Consider the following 16967-nt stretch of genomic DNA (forward strand, 5'->3'; position numbering starts at 1 on the left):
ATGTATATGTATATTCCTAACAGTTATTTTGGTAATGAGGTTGAGTGATGAAGTTTTACTGCTGCCAAATCAGTTTTTTGAGAAAATAGAACAAAACAAGACGTTGCAAATTAATGTACAGGGTGAGTGAAAAGTCACAGTACAGGTTTTATTTCATCATTTTATTTTATTGTTGACTTTTATCTCTGGGGTCTTCTCAAACAAATTGTGTATGCTGAGAAAATCAGCATCAGACACCACCTTCAGCACCGCGTCGTGGAGGCTTGTGACAGCATCAAAACTCAAAACTCCCGTGACTTTTGACTCACCCTGTGTGTAGCATAATAAACTGGTTTCCGTTTTTTACAGTGGGCAACAGGTTTGAGCATCAGGGTTCCACTCTGGAAACCATGCCGGGTTGCAAGTTGTTCAGTTTTGAAACAGTAGGGATGTATATGTGGTCTTTTATGCTGAAGAGCCTGAATACAGGTGGAGTGGTGGGTATTTGGTAGTAGAGACTGTGTTTCTTCTCGCTGTGTTTGATGCTGTTTTCAGCTGCCTCATGGACTCTAGCCTCGAGTCGTCTAAGGTAGAGCCCCAAAATGTTGCAGTATTTTGCTGTTCTTTATAGATAGCTTTATAGATAGATAGCTAACGTTTAGCCAAATAGAAAAACATGAATACCTGCATCCCAGAATTAAAAGCTGGCCACCCACCCAGTGAACATTATAGTCGTATATTTGGTCCAGCCCTAGTGGATTATAGTGGTTTGCTTCTGGAAGTGCATTTTAGATTAGAGCGTAGATTGCGAACAGAGTTGTGTGTCAGTCTGACTGCTGCTGTGGCACCGGCGGGAGAGGGCTTGAGAGGGCATTTTCAGGGCATGGTGATGGATGACGTCGTGATGACGTCGTGATGCAGCCAGACCCCTCCACACACTGGCTGTAAACGTTTGCAACCATGACAGTGAAGCTCTGATCGTCAGCGTGATTTCGAAATCATCTGTACGATGCAGAAAATCGAGCGGACTTCGATTTTAATTCATCTATGCGGCACCACAGGACATGACGGCATTAATGTACTTGTGCTTGTTTTCAGAACTTGACATGCGCTTTTTCCATCCACAAGATCAGACATGGTGCTAAAGGGCCTTTACAGCTGGGAGTTGTAGGAGTGTGGCATCCGTCACAGGCCATGATGCTGTGAGTAGCTTAGAGGGTTTGGCCATGAAAAGGCTCTCGGGTTGCGCCACACTCTCGTTGTAAAAAGAGCAATGATTGTTTCTGATGTTGTGTTGTTATTAGTGTAATTGTGCTGGACTGGGCAATTCTTTCTCTGCTGAAGTGCCTGTTCGAAATAAAATATGTTATTCAGTTTTTTCACTAGGTAAGAGATGCAGTAAGAATTTCAACATCTTATCTGTCAAATCTTGTACTTTCTAGTATAACTAACATTTTAACTTGTTCAGATTAAATTTGTGATATAAAAACCGTGGAGTAAGAGCTAAAATGGCTTTCCAGAGAGCCAAACTCTTATCTGCCCTGATGTGACTACAGCTCGGGGTACAAAGGTGTTGATAAGAGGGACTCAATTTCAGTGAAGAGATGAGAGCATCATGGATTTATTAGTTTAACAAGAAATATTTCTAAAACTTAAGACAAATCTGTTATTGAGTAGTAGCAGTATCAAAAGACATCTCAGGGTTAGGATGAATGGCTCGATCTCTTATTGTTCAGCATCTCATTAAACATTTTAAAAGAATTCATTCAGTACAGTGAAAACTCAGTGAGTGCCAGGCTGTAGTTTTTTTCTTTAAGCATAAAGCAACAGTAACATGGCTTTGTGTGCTGTTGGGTGCGCGCTCCTCCTGCAGTAGCGGATCTGAAATTAAACGTGAAGCTTCTGACGTGGAGTCAGCGTAGCTCCCCTAAAAAATAAAAAGAAAAAAGAAAGAATGCTAAAGAATAGACCTCAGTGAAGGGTTGCGAGCAGTGCATGTAATCTCCAGAAGCCGAGTTTTGTTTTTGGTGATGTAATCTCTGGCTATTGAACTCAAGGTCGTATGAAAAGAATCACCCTGTAGAAACGTGAAATACTGTTGTTTAAATGTTAACTTATTAAAGTGGGTGAAAGGACAAATAGACACCGAACCACTCTGCCTCACCTACAGGGGTGAGAAAGTGGACTTGTGCAGCTTTGGACGTGCAGGCATGTATGACATGGTGGACATGGAGCGTTGTAAAGGTTGTGGTGTCTAAGAAAACAGACTGACCATTGCTTTGTGTCCAGTGTATAGAGAAAAAAGTCTGCTAAGCTGCAGCGAAAGATCGAAACGTTCTGCGTCTGACTTTCCTGTTTCGTGAAAAGCTCGATTCAGTTTGGAATTTTTATTTTTTGTAAATAATCAGACGGAAATTATGGATGTGTTTACGCCAAAGAGCGCAGGTCTATGCAGCCTGTACTTGTACATTAATGGCGTTTGCCTTTTTCTTATTGGCTGAGTTGTCTAACTCCTTTAGAGCATAACTTTTTATTTTTCACATTCAAACTGAAGCAGAAGCCTTTGGTTTGGTTCTTTAAGTAGGCGAACATTTACATATCATTTTATCTGAAGTCAAATCAACCTGGAGACTTACCTTCAGAAAGTACATGGTTTCCAGTGAGTTCGTTCATCATGAAGTGGCTGATGTGTTCGTTGTGACTCGTCCCTGTGCTTCAGTATCCACAGGTGCTTCTGGGCCAGAGTAAAGTTATTCAGGTGAAATTGCATCAGCAAAAGTTCAGTGAGTTAAGACTGTACCTGATGGGGAAAGTGCAGGTGTCTTTGTTTGTTTAGGCCCAAAGCCAGTTTCATTGCATAATCAGAAATAAGAAAAGCCTTTTTTTATCATCAGTATTGACCCAGTTCTGTCCTGCCAGGAGTGTGCCATGTTTTTTTGTGGCCACAGCATCATTGGCACATAAGGTCTTGTGACCATAACCGTGAAAGAAAATGAAGAGACGTCGTGTTACATGTCTGCTTTTATTAATATGGGCTCAGTGCCTTTAGAGAGGTGTTCATCAAGGCTAGCAGTAACTAAAAGAGAGAGTGAGAGATTATTTACGTCACCAAAACCAAATGCCTTGTTCCTAATTTACTTATTCCAAGAATAAGAAAGGGTGGCTTGCACAGCCCGGTTTATTATGGCAAAAGGACAGTTTGTGTCGTGGCGTAAGGCACATTTTTCTTTTTGTTAAGACGGCCTTTTAGTCATAATCATCAAATAAAATCATCTTCAGTGCTACATACGCATAGAGCATAGGCTCAGAGTTCAGTGCTGACTCGTGTGATTGTTACGTGGTCAGGATGAGGCATCAGCTTACTTCTTGGTGGCATTTTGATTTTGACCTTGAGCATTTTAAAGGCCCAAAAGATTCTACGTGGGCATAATTCTATAATATAGTAGTCGTTTCTTAAATAAATTAACAATGGAGACAAAAAAAATCTGACAGGACTGTAGAAATATTTTACTCCTGCAAATCTTTCCAGGTAGGATCCATGTCGATGCTATGCACAAAGAGCGCACATGAAAAACAAATAAAGGTTGAGATTTTTATTTATTTTGTACAAATATAGTTGCTAGCAAGCATCAAAGTGCAGAAAATAAAAATGCATTTGCATTTTAAATATCAGAAATAACAAATATTAAATACATTTAATTTTAAAAGTATCTGTTTAAGTCATAGCTAGATAAGACATCCATATTGCGTGGCTGCTTTAGCATTTCAGATAATAAACATCAGTACAAACGTCATAAATAACAATATATAAACACTTAAATAAATAAGTAGGTGTCCAGCACTATTAGGCATACCTAAGGTAAAGTGAAGCTACTGGTTAAGATGTGATCATTGTAGAATAAAAAACGTGAAAAGTAAAGCGTACATATCTCAGAAGAGTGTAACATTAAATCAGACATCCATAAGTAGTAGAGTAAGTCCATAATAACAAGAAACAGATTTCCGTTATAGCGACGTAATGCATTATCACGGATCTCAGACTTTCATAAAAAGAACTAAAATGCTGTTGTTTAAGTGTTGACTCATTAAAACGGGTGAGCTGAGCCTCAGCGACAGGGCTGAGAGAGTCTGCGGTGCTTAAGGACATTCCTGCACACTGGGGTCTGATGCCATTACAATCAGTCTACCACGAAATATCATTAAATAATAGAGAGAAAAGTCATGTACAATGTAAGATGACAGTCCACTCAGAGTCTGCCTCTCCTGTTTTTCATGCTTTCCTGTGATGGACTTAATGGACCAGGTGAAACCACATGGAAGGGGTCTTCAACAAAAGCGATGGTCTCCTTGGAAACATTACCTCCGTGAAGTGGTTGTCTTCTTTGACTGTTGATTGCTCTCACAACTGGATACTCGCATCCTAAGGGGTCAGACGGATCGATGTGCCAGCTGCGTCTCTTTCTACGGTTTGTGTGTTTTTTGTGTTGTTTTATCAAGAGGCCACTAGAGAGCTCTGATGAACTGTATGTGTGCATTCTGGCCTTCATCTGTCGAAGGATAACCAACATTTTACCCCTGCAGGACCGAAACACAGCATAATGTTTGTGTCTTTTGACATAATGAAACCGGCAGTTCTCGTCGCTGTCATCCACCTGAGGATAAACATACAGACAGCATTTAACACGTTAATTCCAGTGTAAATATGTATGTATGTGTTTGATGGCAGCTGTGTCTGCTGGGCTGGGCAATATTACAGTATTTATCATTATCATGGTAAAGTACATCAATAAAAATAGTTTATAGTATTTTTAAATGTACACCACCAGATCTTCCAGTAGGTGTCAGAAAAAATGTCATGATATATTGTGGATAATATAAATGTAACCAAGCATTGTGATGTTTTTGCCAAATTGCTCACTCCTAGCTGGAGAACATCAAAGATTTGAGATCTAATTTTATTAAATTGTATCTGTTTTTAAAATAATAAGACTGCTATTAATTCAATATAACAGTTTATGTTTACATTTATGCCAAAGAATACAGATCCATGCAGCCGGTTCCTCTGTCATAGTAACATTTACATGTATATTTGTGTTACTTACAGAAGCGTATAACTTTCTTTTGGAATCCAAACAAAAGAACATCTTCCTTTTGACATTCAGAACTGAGAAGCAGCCTTTAGGTTGATTCTCCAAGTAGGTGAAGATTCCTGTGTCATTCAGAGAAACATTAGTAAACACAATACAGAACAACACGCATCACAGATCTGAAATGACGTGAAGCTGCAGACTTACCTTTAAAACCTGGATAAAAGGTCTTCCATCCTCTTTCGTTGTAGTATTTCTCCATTAAATATTCTGTAGAGCTTTTTGTCTTCACTTGTCTGTGCTCTTCAGAGTCTCCTTCCAAGACCTCCGATGTTGAGGGTGCCTGCTGGAGAGGGTAGCATGTGCCTGGAGCATGAAGTTTAAGAGCAGCCCAACAAAAGAGAAGTGCTGAGAACATGGTCAGCCTGGGTGAAACGTTGCTTACACTAGAGCGTGGAATCCCTGTGGGTCAGTATTTATTTGGGTGAAAAAAAGGTCCAAAGTTCTTATTTGCAGACTGTAACAGAAGTTGTCTGTAATTGGCCATCTCCCATTGGAGGCTGCAACTGGGCTGACGTAACTGCTGTCTCTGATGCAATGTTTTGAATTATGTCATCGGAATATATGTAACCAGGGGAATTCACTAGAAAGATTAAACTGAATGTAATTAAGTTATTCATTGTTTATATTTTTAATTGTTCTGCTTTTTTAAACAGAAATCCGGTTCCAGACCCCCTAATGAGCAAGCCAAGGGTGACAGTGGCTGAGAGGAACCGATATTATAAAGGAGAATCTGTCCTTAGTTGGGCCACATCAAATAGGTTAGTAGATCTTATTACCTGGAGTTTATGGATAGAAAATTCAGTCTTCTTTGACCATCTTGGTTATGTAGTTCAAATGATACTAAAGATAAAGTGACATTAAATGTCTGTGTTCTTTTCTTCTTCTATTTTGCCAGAATGTAGAAGGGAGCAGAGGAAATGTTGATAACAGTGTCTGACCGTTCTTACAGAAAAGAACAAAATGTGGTTAAATTATTTAAATAAATAAAATCAAGAAAAGTCACAAACTTCCTATCTGTGTATGGAAATCCAGTAATTACAGTCTGGTTAGTTCTAAATAGTTTCTTGTTTTCATGAATTTCAAATAAATAAATAAATAAATAAATAATTCAAGGACATGTGGTCTCCTGTAATGCTTCTCTTACTCTGCCCAGCTGAAGGCGCTCTAAGTATAGTTTTACCTGAATTTATAGACTGTAGACTTCATAAAGGTGTCAGATTAATCAAACTTAAACTTCGAACTAGTCTTACTTGTACGTAAAGAAATCCGGAACACATTGCTCATTTTAATCATTAGCCACAATTATGAGCGTATAAAATCCAATAAAAACACAACACCTAAAAAACAAACTTTTATTATCATCTCAGTAATACAGTTGACTGCTGTGCACAGCACATCCGTACAAAAATAAAAGGAAAACATTTTCTTAATATATTAGAACTCTGACTCATTTTTTTTTTTCTCAGAAACAAAATGATTGGAGAAAAGTTTGTCGTCTTACAATCATTTCAACAAATCGGAACTAAGGCAGAAGGTGAGGTATATGTAAAAAAGAGGAGGGGAATTTGGAGGAAGCACAGTCCCCTCAGTGCAGGAATACAAAACTAGGAGAGAACACTACAAGAGCCTGTAGACATACAGGAACACGCACACATGCACGACCCTTCACTCTCTAGGATCTCTCACGCCACAGGGGGGCACCATTCCAAAGCTGCAGATACAGTGAGTACAGTACAAGAAATCCAGTAAAACTTGCAAGAGACAGCCATTTTTGTAGCTCGGTGATCAACTCATCTACTATAATGAGGCTTTATATTCTACATACAACATGTTTGTTAACAATTATGCACTGAAACCATGCTAGATGCCATTTGTACCTCTTAATGTCAACACCAGCAATGTCATTGCTGTCCATGAACAAATGGAAACTGGTGATCAGTATTGATAAATCAAAATGACCAATCACATACAAGAAATTGAAATTATTTTTTATCAAGAACAGTCATATTGCATGCCTATATTCGGATACAAAGAATTCAGAAAGCATAGTTCTATAGCTACAAGAGCCGTCTTGATCAGCGCTTTATAGAAAGCCAAAAGAAATGATTACAGCTATCTTTGCTTTTTGGACTTAGTATAAAATGTACACAATATTTTTCCTTTTCGTAGTTATGATGACCCACCACCAGAGTCAAGGACTTTTATCTGGCATTCTGCTACGCCGTTTTGCTGCTTCACCCAGTGCTTAGCGTCAGGGGCATTAATGCAAGACAGGGCGAAATTAGACAAAGCCAGGTGGCTCCTTACGCCATGTGCACCATGTAAGTCGATCTGTTCCCAACAGAACTGTGGGTGCTGCAGGCAGAAACACTAGTGAGCAGGAGCTCACAGGGGCTGTTGCTCCCTGCAAGTGCCCTGCAGAAGCTTCTGCTCTCGCAGACCTTCCTGTATGACCGATATCACAGCAAACTGCTGATATTCTCACTTGCAGCAGTCCTACCGCAAACGCTATCACATTAGTCAAAATGATGCAGCTTGTTCATCACAAAGGAGCTGCTTCCCCACTTGATCTTTAACATTAATGCATGCAGTGTTTTGGAGAATGAATAACAGAGGCGCTCGCTGTTTTTTTTAAGTAGTTCATGTGATATGTGTAGCGTAGGCCGTTGGAACAGGTCTAAAAATATATTTAAAGTTTAAGTACTCTAATACCCTGACCTCAACTCTAAAGCTAATAACATGATTTGATTCGCTTGAATTTTGTTGACTAGGTTCATATAGCATAGTCTCTTCATTTCAGCAGTGTGTTCTGGTATTCGCACAAGTGCCTAGCATTCAAACAAATAGACAGTTGAACAGTCTAAATCATGAACAGAATCCCATTTGGTTTTTACATTCCAGAATCCGAGGTGAAGTTTGGCGTTTCGTGTGTGATCGGAGTTTAGTGACACCAAAAGTGAGTAGTCCATTTACCTGTCTAATAGCAACTTAGACACCATAGAGCTCTACTAGTAATGTACTCTGTGACAGTAAAAACAACAGACACACAGATCCTCGTTGTCTAAATGTCAGTTTTTGTAGTCTGAGATGTTGGTTAGTTTTCTCAGACTAGTTAAATGAGCAAAGGTTCCTTATCATTAAGAAAAATAACCACACTATATAACCAACTCATCTTGGCTTATAAGGTGCATCAACTGCCAAGATCAACTCGATTCCCTTTCTTCTACTTCATACTTCACAAGCACAACACAGGTACAGTTCTGAGGTCACTGGCTATACTAAAAAATTTCAAACAAAAGCACCCTAATCCCTTTTGGGATCAGCAGTCATCAGAAAGACCCCAAGTTTCAAACATTCCTTATTATGCAAGATACAGGGGTCTTCCTCAGCTTTAGCCCCCAATGCATATGCATGCAAGCTCTGCCAATTCACAGATTCTTCAAAAGTTTACTGATAATAATTGAAGTGCTACCTGCAGCCCTCAAGGAATTGGGCTAAAGCCCCCAGAGAGGGCAGTCTCTGTTTCTAACAGTAGGATGTCTTTCTTGCATGCAAGTTTAAAAGAAGCCACAGTTTAGGAAGCTAAGGCGCCACCATGCAAGAAAGGAACACAACCGTCTCAGGTGCCCCTGTCATTCTTGCTAAATGGTGGAACAGATGAAGATTGAAGTAAACAGATATTTCTTTCCTTTTTTCCCTGTGCAACTCATGCACACATTTTCAGTCCAGACGTGGCTCTGTGAGGTAATAAAACGTATCCATTTCACTCTGAAAGCTGGAGATGTTAGTAATTCCGAACACAGGGTAAGGTTCACACACCAGTCATGGCAAGCACCCATAAAACGTGAGAGGGGGCAAAGAAAAAGCTCCTCTTCCCTCAAATAATCAAAGAAATGATAAGCAGCAAAGAATGGCATTTACACAAAGTTCAGACACAAAGTTAGCTACCCAAATATACATATATTTGTTAATGAGAATAAATACTATGTGTTTAGTTTCTTTTGCAGTTCATCTCTTGCTGTGAACGTATGTAGAAGTTACCTGTGTGAATGTCCAACATGTGCAAAATGAGTGAGTTATTGCCAGTGTTGCTCATAATCGAGGGAGGAAATGCGTGACAGTCATAGCCGGAGTGGCCTTGTAGCCTCTTTTCTGACGGCCGTGTTTGCTCAGGGCGATGTAGAAGCCCTTATATATGGAAGACTCATAGGCATTGTAGTTGTTTGGAAGCAATGTCTCCTTGAACTTGCACTCATCACGGAAGACACTCTAAAAACGGTAAAGAAGAAATGTTTAGTGGAAAATAACCCCATATAGTCTCCACTAAGGACCCTTAGGACAATACACTTCCTAAAACGAGTCAATCCCAAATTTCATATTTATTTAAAACTGTTTTGAACTGGCTGATTTCATCATAATGATATTTCAGACAATAAATGCAAATCCCAAAATATACAGTTACTCATCAATTAATAAGTCATGGGGAAAGAAGCTCCCCAAGTCAAGATTTCCCCTCTGCCTTTATTTTCTCTCCTGAGGGTCAAATTTCAACACATGTAATGAACAAAACTACAAAACTGCCAGTAGCATTAAACTGTATCTACAGTGACTGTGGGCTACAAATAGGCAACATGTTTATCCATTGTGCTGGGTATGGGCTTGAATGAACCTCTAGGCAAATTATGGCCATATTTTTTTAACCTCGTTTCCAAAAAACTACGACAATCTGCAAAATAAAATACAAACGGAACACAAAGATCGAGCAAATCATGTTTACACTATATAACTAGAAATACTACAAAGACAACATATCAGATGTTAAACTGAGATTTAATTGTTCTTCGGAAAAGCTGTGCCCATTTTTAATTTGATGCCAGCAAGCTGAGTTGGCCAGGCTGAGACGGGCAAGTTTACCACGGTGTTGCATCAGTTCGTCTTTTAACCACACCCTGCAAGCGTTTGTGAACCGAGGAGCACAACTGCTGTCGTTTTGGAACAAAATGTCTTCCCATTCTTGCGTCATACAGGATTTGAGCTGCTCACCATTTCCTTTGATGCATTTTTAGTTTTATAATATGCCAAATGGTTCCAATGGGTGGCAGATTCTGGACTGCAGGCAGGCCAGTTTAGCTCCCAGGCTCTTTTACTACAGAGCCATGCTGATGTAATACGTGCAGAATGTGGTTTGACGTTGCCTTGCTGAAATAAGCAGGGCCTTCCTGGAAAAAAGACGTAGTCTGGATGGCAGCAAATCTGACTTCAAAATCTGTGTGTGTGTGTGTGTGTATATCGTTCAGTATTAATGGTGCCTTCACAGTTACCCATACCATGTGCAGTATGCTGATGCTGGCTTTTGAACTGTGTGCTGATGACAAGCCGGTGTTCCCTCTCCTCTTTAGCCGGGAGGACACCGCATCCATGATTCCAAAAAAGAATTTCAAATGTTGATTTGTCAGCCCTCAGGACACTTCTCCACTTTGCCTCAGTCCTTCATAAAGAAGTTTGGGCCCGGAGAAGGCGGTGACGCGTCTGTATCCTGTTCATATGTTTTACAGCACAGTTTTAACTTCCTTTGTGGATGCAGCAACAAACAGCGGTTTCCAGAACTGCTCTGGAGCTCATTCAGTGATTTCCTCCACAGAATCGTGCCTGTTTTAATGCAGCGCCGTCTGAGGTCCTGAAGGTCACAGCCATCTATGGCCATCCAATCTTATCCTTGTCCCTTGCAAACAGATCTTTCCCTGGATTCTCCGAATATTTTAATATCATATACCGTAGATGATGAAATCCCCAAGTTCTTCGCTATTTTACATTAAGAAACGTGAAATTGTTGCTATTTGCCTGCACAGTGTTTTACAGAGTGGTGAACCCCTCCCCATCTTTACCTCTCTGGGGTGGTCTTTTTATCATATTCCTGACTTGTTGGCAACTAATCTAATTTTAATAAAGTATTTTTTAGCATTATGCAGTCTCTGTTGCCCCATCCCAACTTTTTTTTAAATGTGTTGCTGGCATCAAATTGAAAATGGGCTTTTTTTTAATCAGCCTTCTGCGTTTATTTACACAGCTCAACTTTTTTGGAAATTTTGGAAATGTATTTTAAAATAATATCTTGCATGTTAATGTGCAGTGAAGTTCATTTATGTCAAATTAACTTAAAAAAATAGGTAAAGTAATCATTTAGACATATGCAAAAGTTTGGATACTACTATGTTACTCCTTAGTAAAACCCTCTTTGGCAGCTGTCACAGCTTGCAAACGCTTTTCGTAGCCAGAGAGGAGTTTTTAAGATTAAGATTAAGAGACCCTTATTAGTCCCACAACGGGGAAATCTCACCTCCACATTTAACCCATGAAGTGAAACACCACATACACACTAGTGAGCACACACACACTAGGGGGCAGTGAGCACACTTGCCCGGAGCGGTGGGCAGCCCAATCCACAGCGCCCAGGGAGCAGTTGGGGGTCAGGTGTCTTGCTCAAGGACACCTCAGTGATGTGCTGTCAGCTCTGGGGATCAAACCAGTGACCTTCTGGTCACGAGGCTGGTTCCCTGACCTCCAGCCCACGACTGCCCTCTTTGCTTGTTTTAAAATTTTCACCTACTCTTCCTTGCGGAATGCTTCTACTTCAGCGGCGGTCTTGACCACGCATTTTTAGATGATGTTTAAGTCAGAGGAGTCAGAGATTGTGACGCACCAGCCCTCCTGCGCCAACTAAACCTTCCTGCAGGTCCTCTGCTGTCATGTGTTGGCTTTGCTTTGCCTTTGTGGTCAGCATATGGGCACTTTTATCTGAGGACTTTCTTGTTTCCCTTAACTGCTGTTTTAATGATATTTCAGTGGAAATAGTGAGCTGAAAGCACTCTGATATCTTTTTATAGCCTTCTCCTGCTTTATAGGCATCCTTTCATTCATTTTCATATCCTCAGCCACCAAATTCGAGCCCATGGTTATTGAATATTAGCACAGGTTTTGAAGACACAGAGAATTGATTATGGACTGGACTCGTCATCAGCAGACAGTTAACCTGCCTAAACAGTCCTAACAAATCAATTAATACATTTTTTTTCATTAAAACTTTTATGAATGCCAAAATTACAGTTTTAGTTCATGAAACAAAGTTTATTTTGTTTGAAGTCTTTCCCCTTCAAAAATCAACAAAATATGTCATTTGGCTCAGGGTACCCAAACCTTTGCATACGCCTGCATGTGAGCTCTGCAGAATTACACGCATGCCTTATTTGTTTGGTCATGTACACTAATCCTTTGCCCTTACCAGCTAAAGGGTGAATGGTATTGTTTGGTTGAGCTGTTTTTATTATTGTTGCCACAATAGTAATTAAAAATATGAATTGATTTATGTAATATTGATATGTAATTAATAACATAACAATGACTACTTAATTAGTAGACAAATGTTACATCACATGTCATTTATCAAAGATTTGTGCAATGAAAACAAAATTTAATGAACTGTTGTTCCAGTTTATTTCTGCTAACTGGGTCGGTTTACTATATCATCCTGTATACGCTAAACTCATGCACATACGTGGTTTACAGTAAATGGACATCGCTCTGTGGCTTTTCTCTAGTGGAAAAATAATCCATAATAAGAAAATATGAAAGACATTAAATGAATAAATACAAACATACATGCGACATAAGCCGTGCTCCTGCATGGACAGATACGGAGAGCAAATATATTGGTGTAGTGGTTTCTTTATCGTATCATGCAGGATATCAGTGAAAATGTCAGCGTTGACAAATGAGGCTGAAATGCATGATGTCCTCAAAAGAAAGAGACTTTCTGACCCTTTGTCTATAGACGGTTTGCGCTGGTGGTACGATTGGCCCTACTTATGACATTCAGCATTAGAGCTGCTTAAGTAGGTCAAATCCAGACTCAGGCCATGCATAACATTAATGCCTCACTCCATTAGAAATGGCTTGACATGTCCCTGGCATTACTGACATGATGATTACAGCTATTAAGGGTCTCATTATATGATTTATACTACTGACATTGAGCAAAACCATTAAATCAATTCCAACAGCCAACAAAACTGTTCTGTGGGTCACAGTCAGGAATCGTTAAAACACCAGCCTGACCACAAGCATATCATAATGACAAGCACAGTCACAATGCATAGGCAAGACCTCCCAAAATCCATGCAAGGGGCAGCTGCAGGCACGATGCGTAAGGATTAAGGTGCACACCTACCGTCCCGTATAACCTTCCTCTTCTGTTCATTGCCACAAACAGCTGACTTTTCACCCCATAGAGACTAACCACTCCTCTGTCTACCGCCGAGATCTCAATCAGACCTGATTGAACAAAACATCAAAAGTTACACATGATGATGATGAGGATGATGGGGTGGGGCGGGTGAGGGGAGTGGATTTTAGGGGCCCTGTCACACATTCCTCCCCAATCTAAGGCATGCATCCTGCAGGTCACCACCACACGCTGGCTGGAAATGATTTTTGTTCTGCAGTGCTGCTCCACGCTGGGTCCTCCTGCTCCTCCTCCTCCATCTCCTCACACTGCAAACGTGGAGAGAGCAGAGCAATGCAATGCCATGTCAATGCAACGTTCGTTCTGGACGTTTGCAAGGGGGGTAGGGGGGGGGGGGTTGCAGCCCCTCTGCTCTGCTCGTTTTCTCAGAGCTGCAAATGGACGCAGTGTAAAATTAGTCAGAGTCTAAATCCGTCCATGCATTCGCGGCATGGTCGCGCCTGGGAAGGTAATTTAGCAGTGATGATGCACTGGGTTGTTGTTTTCGGCGTATTATCCGCCTTTAAAGCCGTTTTCTGTGGTTCGCATGCAGAAAAGAATAATACCCGGGATGATGCAGATGCTCTTCCACTTATTTACGCACCTTCCCCACAACCCCACTGCACTACAGCGCGCGCAGGCCGACTGCACTACGTTTCTGGCTACAACTCACTGTGTGGGTTCTCGTCGTGCGCGCCGTTTATCGTGCCGTCCGGGAGCACCTGCAGGTGAAACCCGATGCCCGTGTTGCAGTAGAGCCTCCGCACCCGCTTCACGCCCAGCAGATAGTCCTTCTCCCAGCTGACGCGCGGGAGCGCCGCGACGACGACGGTTCTGTCCCGCGCGCTCGCTTCAGCCGCCGTCGCGTTGATCGGGTAGGAGCGCACGGCGCCGACCACGAAGCCCAGGAGCAGGAGCGCGACGACGGACGCGGAGGAGGAAGAGGCGGCGGCGGCGGAGGTGCTGCTGCTGCTGCTGCTCTCGCGGGACATGCCGATGAGAGGGAAGGGAGGGGGGGGGGTCTTTTTTCTCCGGTTCACCTCCTCCGCGCCGCGTGGTCAGCCTGGTGAGAGCAGCGAGGCCCGAAAATAGACGCGCGCGTCTCGTTTCGTTTCGCTCGCTCGCGCGGGTAGGCGGACATGGCGGCGGCTCCGGGGCGCGCGACGTGGGGCAAAGAGAGAGCGCGCGGAGGAGAGTGGGGGGGTTACCGGGGCGCTAGGATGAGCACAGGATTGGGGAGGGGAGGGGGGGAGCAGGAGAGGAGGGGGCGAGGAAAGCGACCACTCACTCACTCAGCGGGCTCACCTTGCTCGCCCGTGTTCGGGGGTGACGTCACGCGGAATGACGTCACGTCCCATGCGGTCCGGGATCTCGCTCCGGTTCCGCGCACCAGTCGAACCGTGACAGTTTCCTCAGCACCAGCTCCCCCGGAACCGGTCACGGGCGCTTGTCTTTATTTAGCACCGACGTGTAAGAGCAGTGGGGGGGGGGGGGGGGGGGGGGGTGGGGGGGGGTGTGTTGGGGGGACTCGGGGGGACTCGTTCCTTCCAGAACTTTTCACTGCGCGCGGAATGGACCTCAGTGATCCGCGCGTGCGGAAAAGCAGCCTGCGGTGTGATGTGTGTGTCCTTCAGTTGTCAGTCGGTCATTTTCTGCTCTTCTCCTGCAGGGATGACCAAAAGCAGCACAGACGTCATCAGCACTAACGTGCTCTAGAGCGGAGTGACCAGAAGGCGGCGCTGTTTCACGCGTTTTAAATGGTTAGTCAGCTGTTCAAAGGACAGAGAAGAGGGTAGCCTAAATCACACGTAAAGGGGAGTTACACCAGTTTTTCAAAATTTCTGAATAATTCAGTCCTTGGGTTGTAAACACAGTCAGTCAGAGCGGTTTGACTAGAAATCGGTCACTGCAGAGAAACTTACAGACTCAGGTTTCTTTACAGTGGTGATAGATAGATAGATAGATAGATAGATAGATAGATAGATAGACAGATAGACAGATAGATAGATAGATAGATAGATAGATAGACAGATAGATAGATAGATAGATAGACAGATAGATAGATAGATAGATAAATAGATAGACAGATAGACAGATAGATAGATAGATAGATAGATAGATAGATAGATAGATAGATAGATAGACAGATAGATAGATAGATAGATAGACAGATAGATAGATAGATAAATAGATAGACAGATAGATAGATAGATAGATAGATAGATAGATAGATAGATAGATAAATAGACAGATAGATAGATAGATAGATAGATAGACAGATAGATAGATAGACAGATAGATAGATAAATAGACAGATAGATAGATAGATAGATAGATAGATAGACAGATAGACAGATAGATAGATAGATAGACAGATAGATAGATAGATAGATAGATAGATAGATAGACAGACAGATGGATAGATAGACAGATAACGATATACCCCTCCATCATTAATTGACTACAACAAATTGGTTATAACACATCACAAAACTGTAATAAAACAATGTGTCAGACATCAGGCGGCGCACGTGTAACGACTTTCTGTGATGGCGCTTTCAGATTCACTAAACTCTTCGGACGTCTGGTTCCCATCGCCTCCAACTCGGCAGGTTTGTCTAGAATGGAGCATTTCACACCAAACCACTCTGAACGACTTTGGTGAAATATCAACCATTGAATCATGTTGAATTTTTGAAAAATCGGTGGAATTCCCCTTTAACTGAAAGTATTGTTATAACAATAAAATAATGACTCCAGTAGAATCTATAGGGAGCTTCTTAAGTACTGAGTTCCCTATAGAACTATCAGCATTTGCAGCTGCAGTTTTCTTCTTCTTTTTGGTCGAAAGTGAGAGTTGTGAGCAACCGCAAAGCTTGGATGACAGCAGAATGTCAGAGAAGCCAAAATATCAGGAACTAAACATGAAAGACTAAATGGAGATTGGGATATTGGTTGGGATAGTGTGGCGGGTAACACCGCTGCCTTCTACACTGTAGACTGGGGTTCAGTCTACACCAATAAGGTGTTCACTACACCAATAAGAGTCCATGGGCAAGACTCCCAAAACCACCTTGGCCTCCCTGTGTAAAATGACCAAATTGTACGTCGCTCTGGATCAGAGCGTCAGCCAAATGCTGTAAATGCAAATGGAAATGAGTAAAAAGTTGATTATCCTTCCCATAGATATAATTAAATTGTCAAAATCGTACTTAAGTATAATTAGTCGCTGCGTACATCTGCTCACCTTGGAGTAACTTACATTTCAGTACTTTCCCTCTAATACACCATATGAGGCTTTGATCCTGAGATAATGGGTTAAGTCAGGTGTTTTAGAGCAAGCAAAGTACTGAACTGCAGTACAGTGTGACTCCAGATGCCGCATTCTCAAAATAATGGCCTCCCTTCATCCACATAACAGCCACAATAACGATCGGAAAAAAGGAAATATGTGTGCTACAGGGATCTGGAGCATTTTCATCACGACTGACAAAAGACAAGGACTAGAACACAACTAACTAGGAAACAAGTTCAGGTTCAGCAATAATCACTGAGATCAG

At 41.8% G+C, this 16967-nt stretch overlaps 2 protein-coding genes and 1 long non-coding RNA gene across 3 annotated transcripts; 1 reads left to right on the forward strand and 2 right to left on the reverse strand.

Annotated features, from left to right (window-relative positions):
* Window positions 1–3568: 3568 nt before the first annotated feature.
* LOC108442731 lies at window positions 3569–5517 on the reverse strand. The gene is made up of 3 exons (XM_017722914.2): window positions 5274–5517; window positions 5082–5188; window positions 3569–4631 (listed from the first exon to the last, which is right to left on the reverse strand). The coding sequence occupies exons 1-3, from the start codon at window positions 5482–5484 to the stop codon at window positions 4227–4229; spliced, it is 723 nt and encodes a 240-aa protein (XP_017578403.1). The 5' UTR covers window positions 5485–5517; the 3' UTR covers window positions 3569–4226.
* On the forward strand, window positions 5403–6154 carry LOC108442733. The gene is made up of 3 exons (XR_001859072.2): window positions 5403–5534; window positions 5783–5887; window positions 6025–6154. It is a non-coding gene; the product is annotated as an uncharacterized LOC108442733 (long non-coding RNA).
* A 340-nt stretch (window positions 6155–6494) lies between these two features.
* On the reverse strand, window positions 6495–14668 carry fgf6a (fibroblast growth factor 6a). The gene is made up of 3 exons (XM_017722915.2): window positions 14081–14668; window positions 13354–13457; window positions 6495–9398 (listed from the first exon to the last, which is right to left on the reverse strand). The coding sequence occupies exons 1-3, from the start codon at window positions 14397–14399 to the stop codon at window positions 9222–9224; spliced, it is 600 nt and encodes a 199-aa protein (XP_017578404.1). The 5' UTR covers window positions 14400–14668; the 3' UTR covers window positions 6495–9221.
* Between the last annotated feature and the right edge of the window lie 2299 nt (window positions 14669–16967).

Source organism: Pygocentrus nattereri, chromosome 8, assembly GCF_015220715.1.
Source record: "Pygocentrus nattereri isolate fPygNat1 chromosome 8, fPygNat1.pri, whole genome shotgun sequence".
In the NCBI taxonomy this organism is placed as follows: domain Eukaryota; kingdom Metazoa; phylum Chordata; class Actinopteri; order Characiformes; family Serrasalmidae; genus Pygocentrus; species Pygocentrus nattereri.

Coding starts and splice junctions, on each gene's coding strand:
- fgf6a (XM_017722915.2), bottom strand. CDS start 14,399: ATGTCCCGCGAGAGCAGCAGCAGCAGCAGCACCTCCGCCGCCGCCGCC. Junction 13,458..14,080: donor GCACGACGAGAACCCACACA/GTGAGTTGTAGC, acceptor TTGTTCAATCAG/GTCTGATTGAGATCTCGGCG. Junction 9,399..13,353: donor GAGGAAGGTTATACGGGACG/GTAGGTGTGCAC, acceptor TACCGTTTTTAG/AGTGTCTTCCGTGATGAGTG.
- LOC108442731 (XM_017722914.2), bottom strand. CDS start 5,484: ATGTTCTCAGCACTTCTCTTTTGTTGGGCTGCTCTTAAACTTCATGCT. Junction 5,189..5,273: donor CTTTTATCCAGGTTTTAAAG/GTAAGTCTGCAG, acceptor TGAATGACACAG/GAATCTTCACCTACTTGGAG. Junction 4,632..5,081: donor AAAGAAAGTTATACGCTTCT/GTAAGTAACACA, acceptor GTTTATCCTCAG/GTGGATGACAGCGACGAGAA.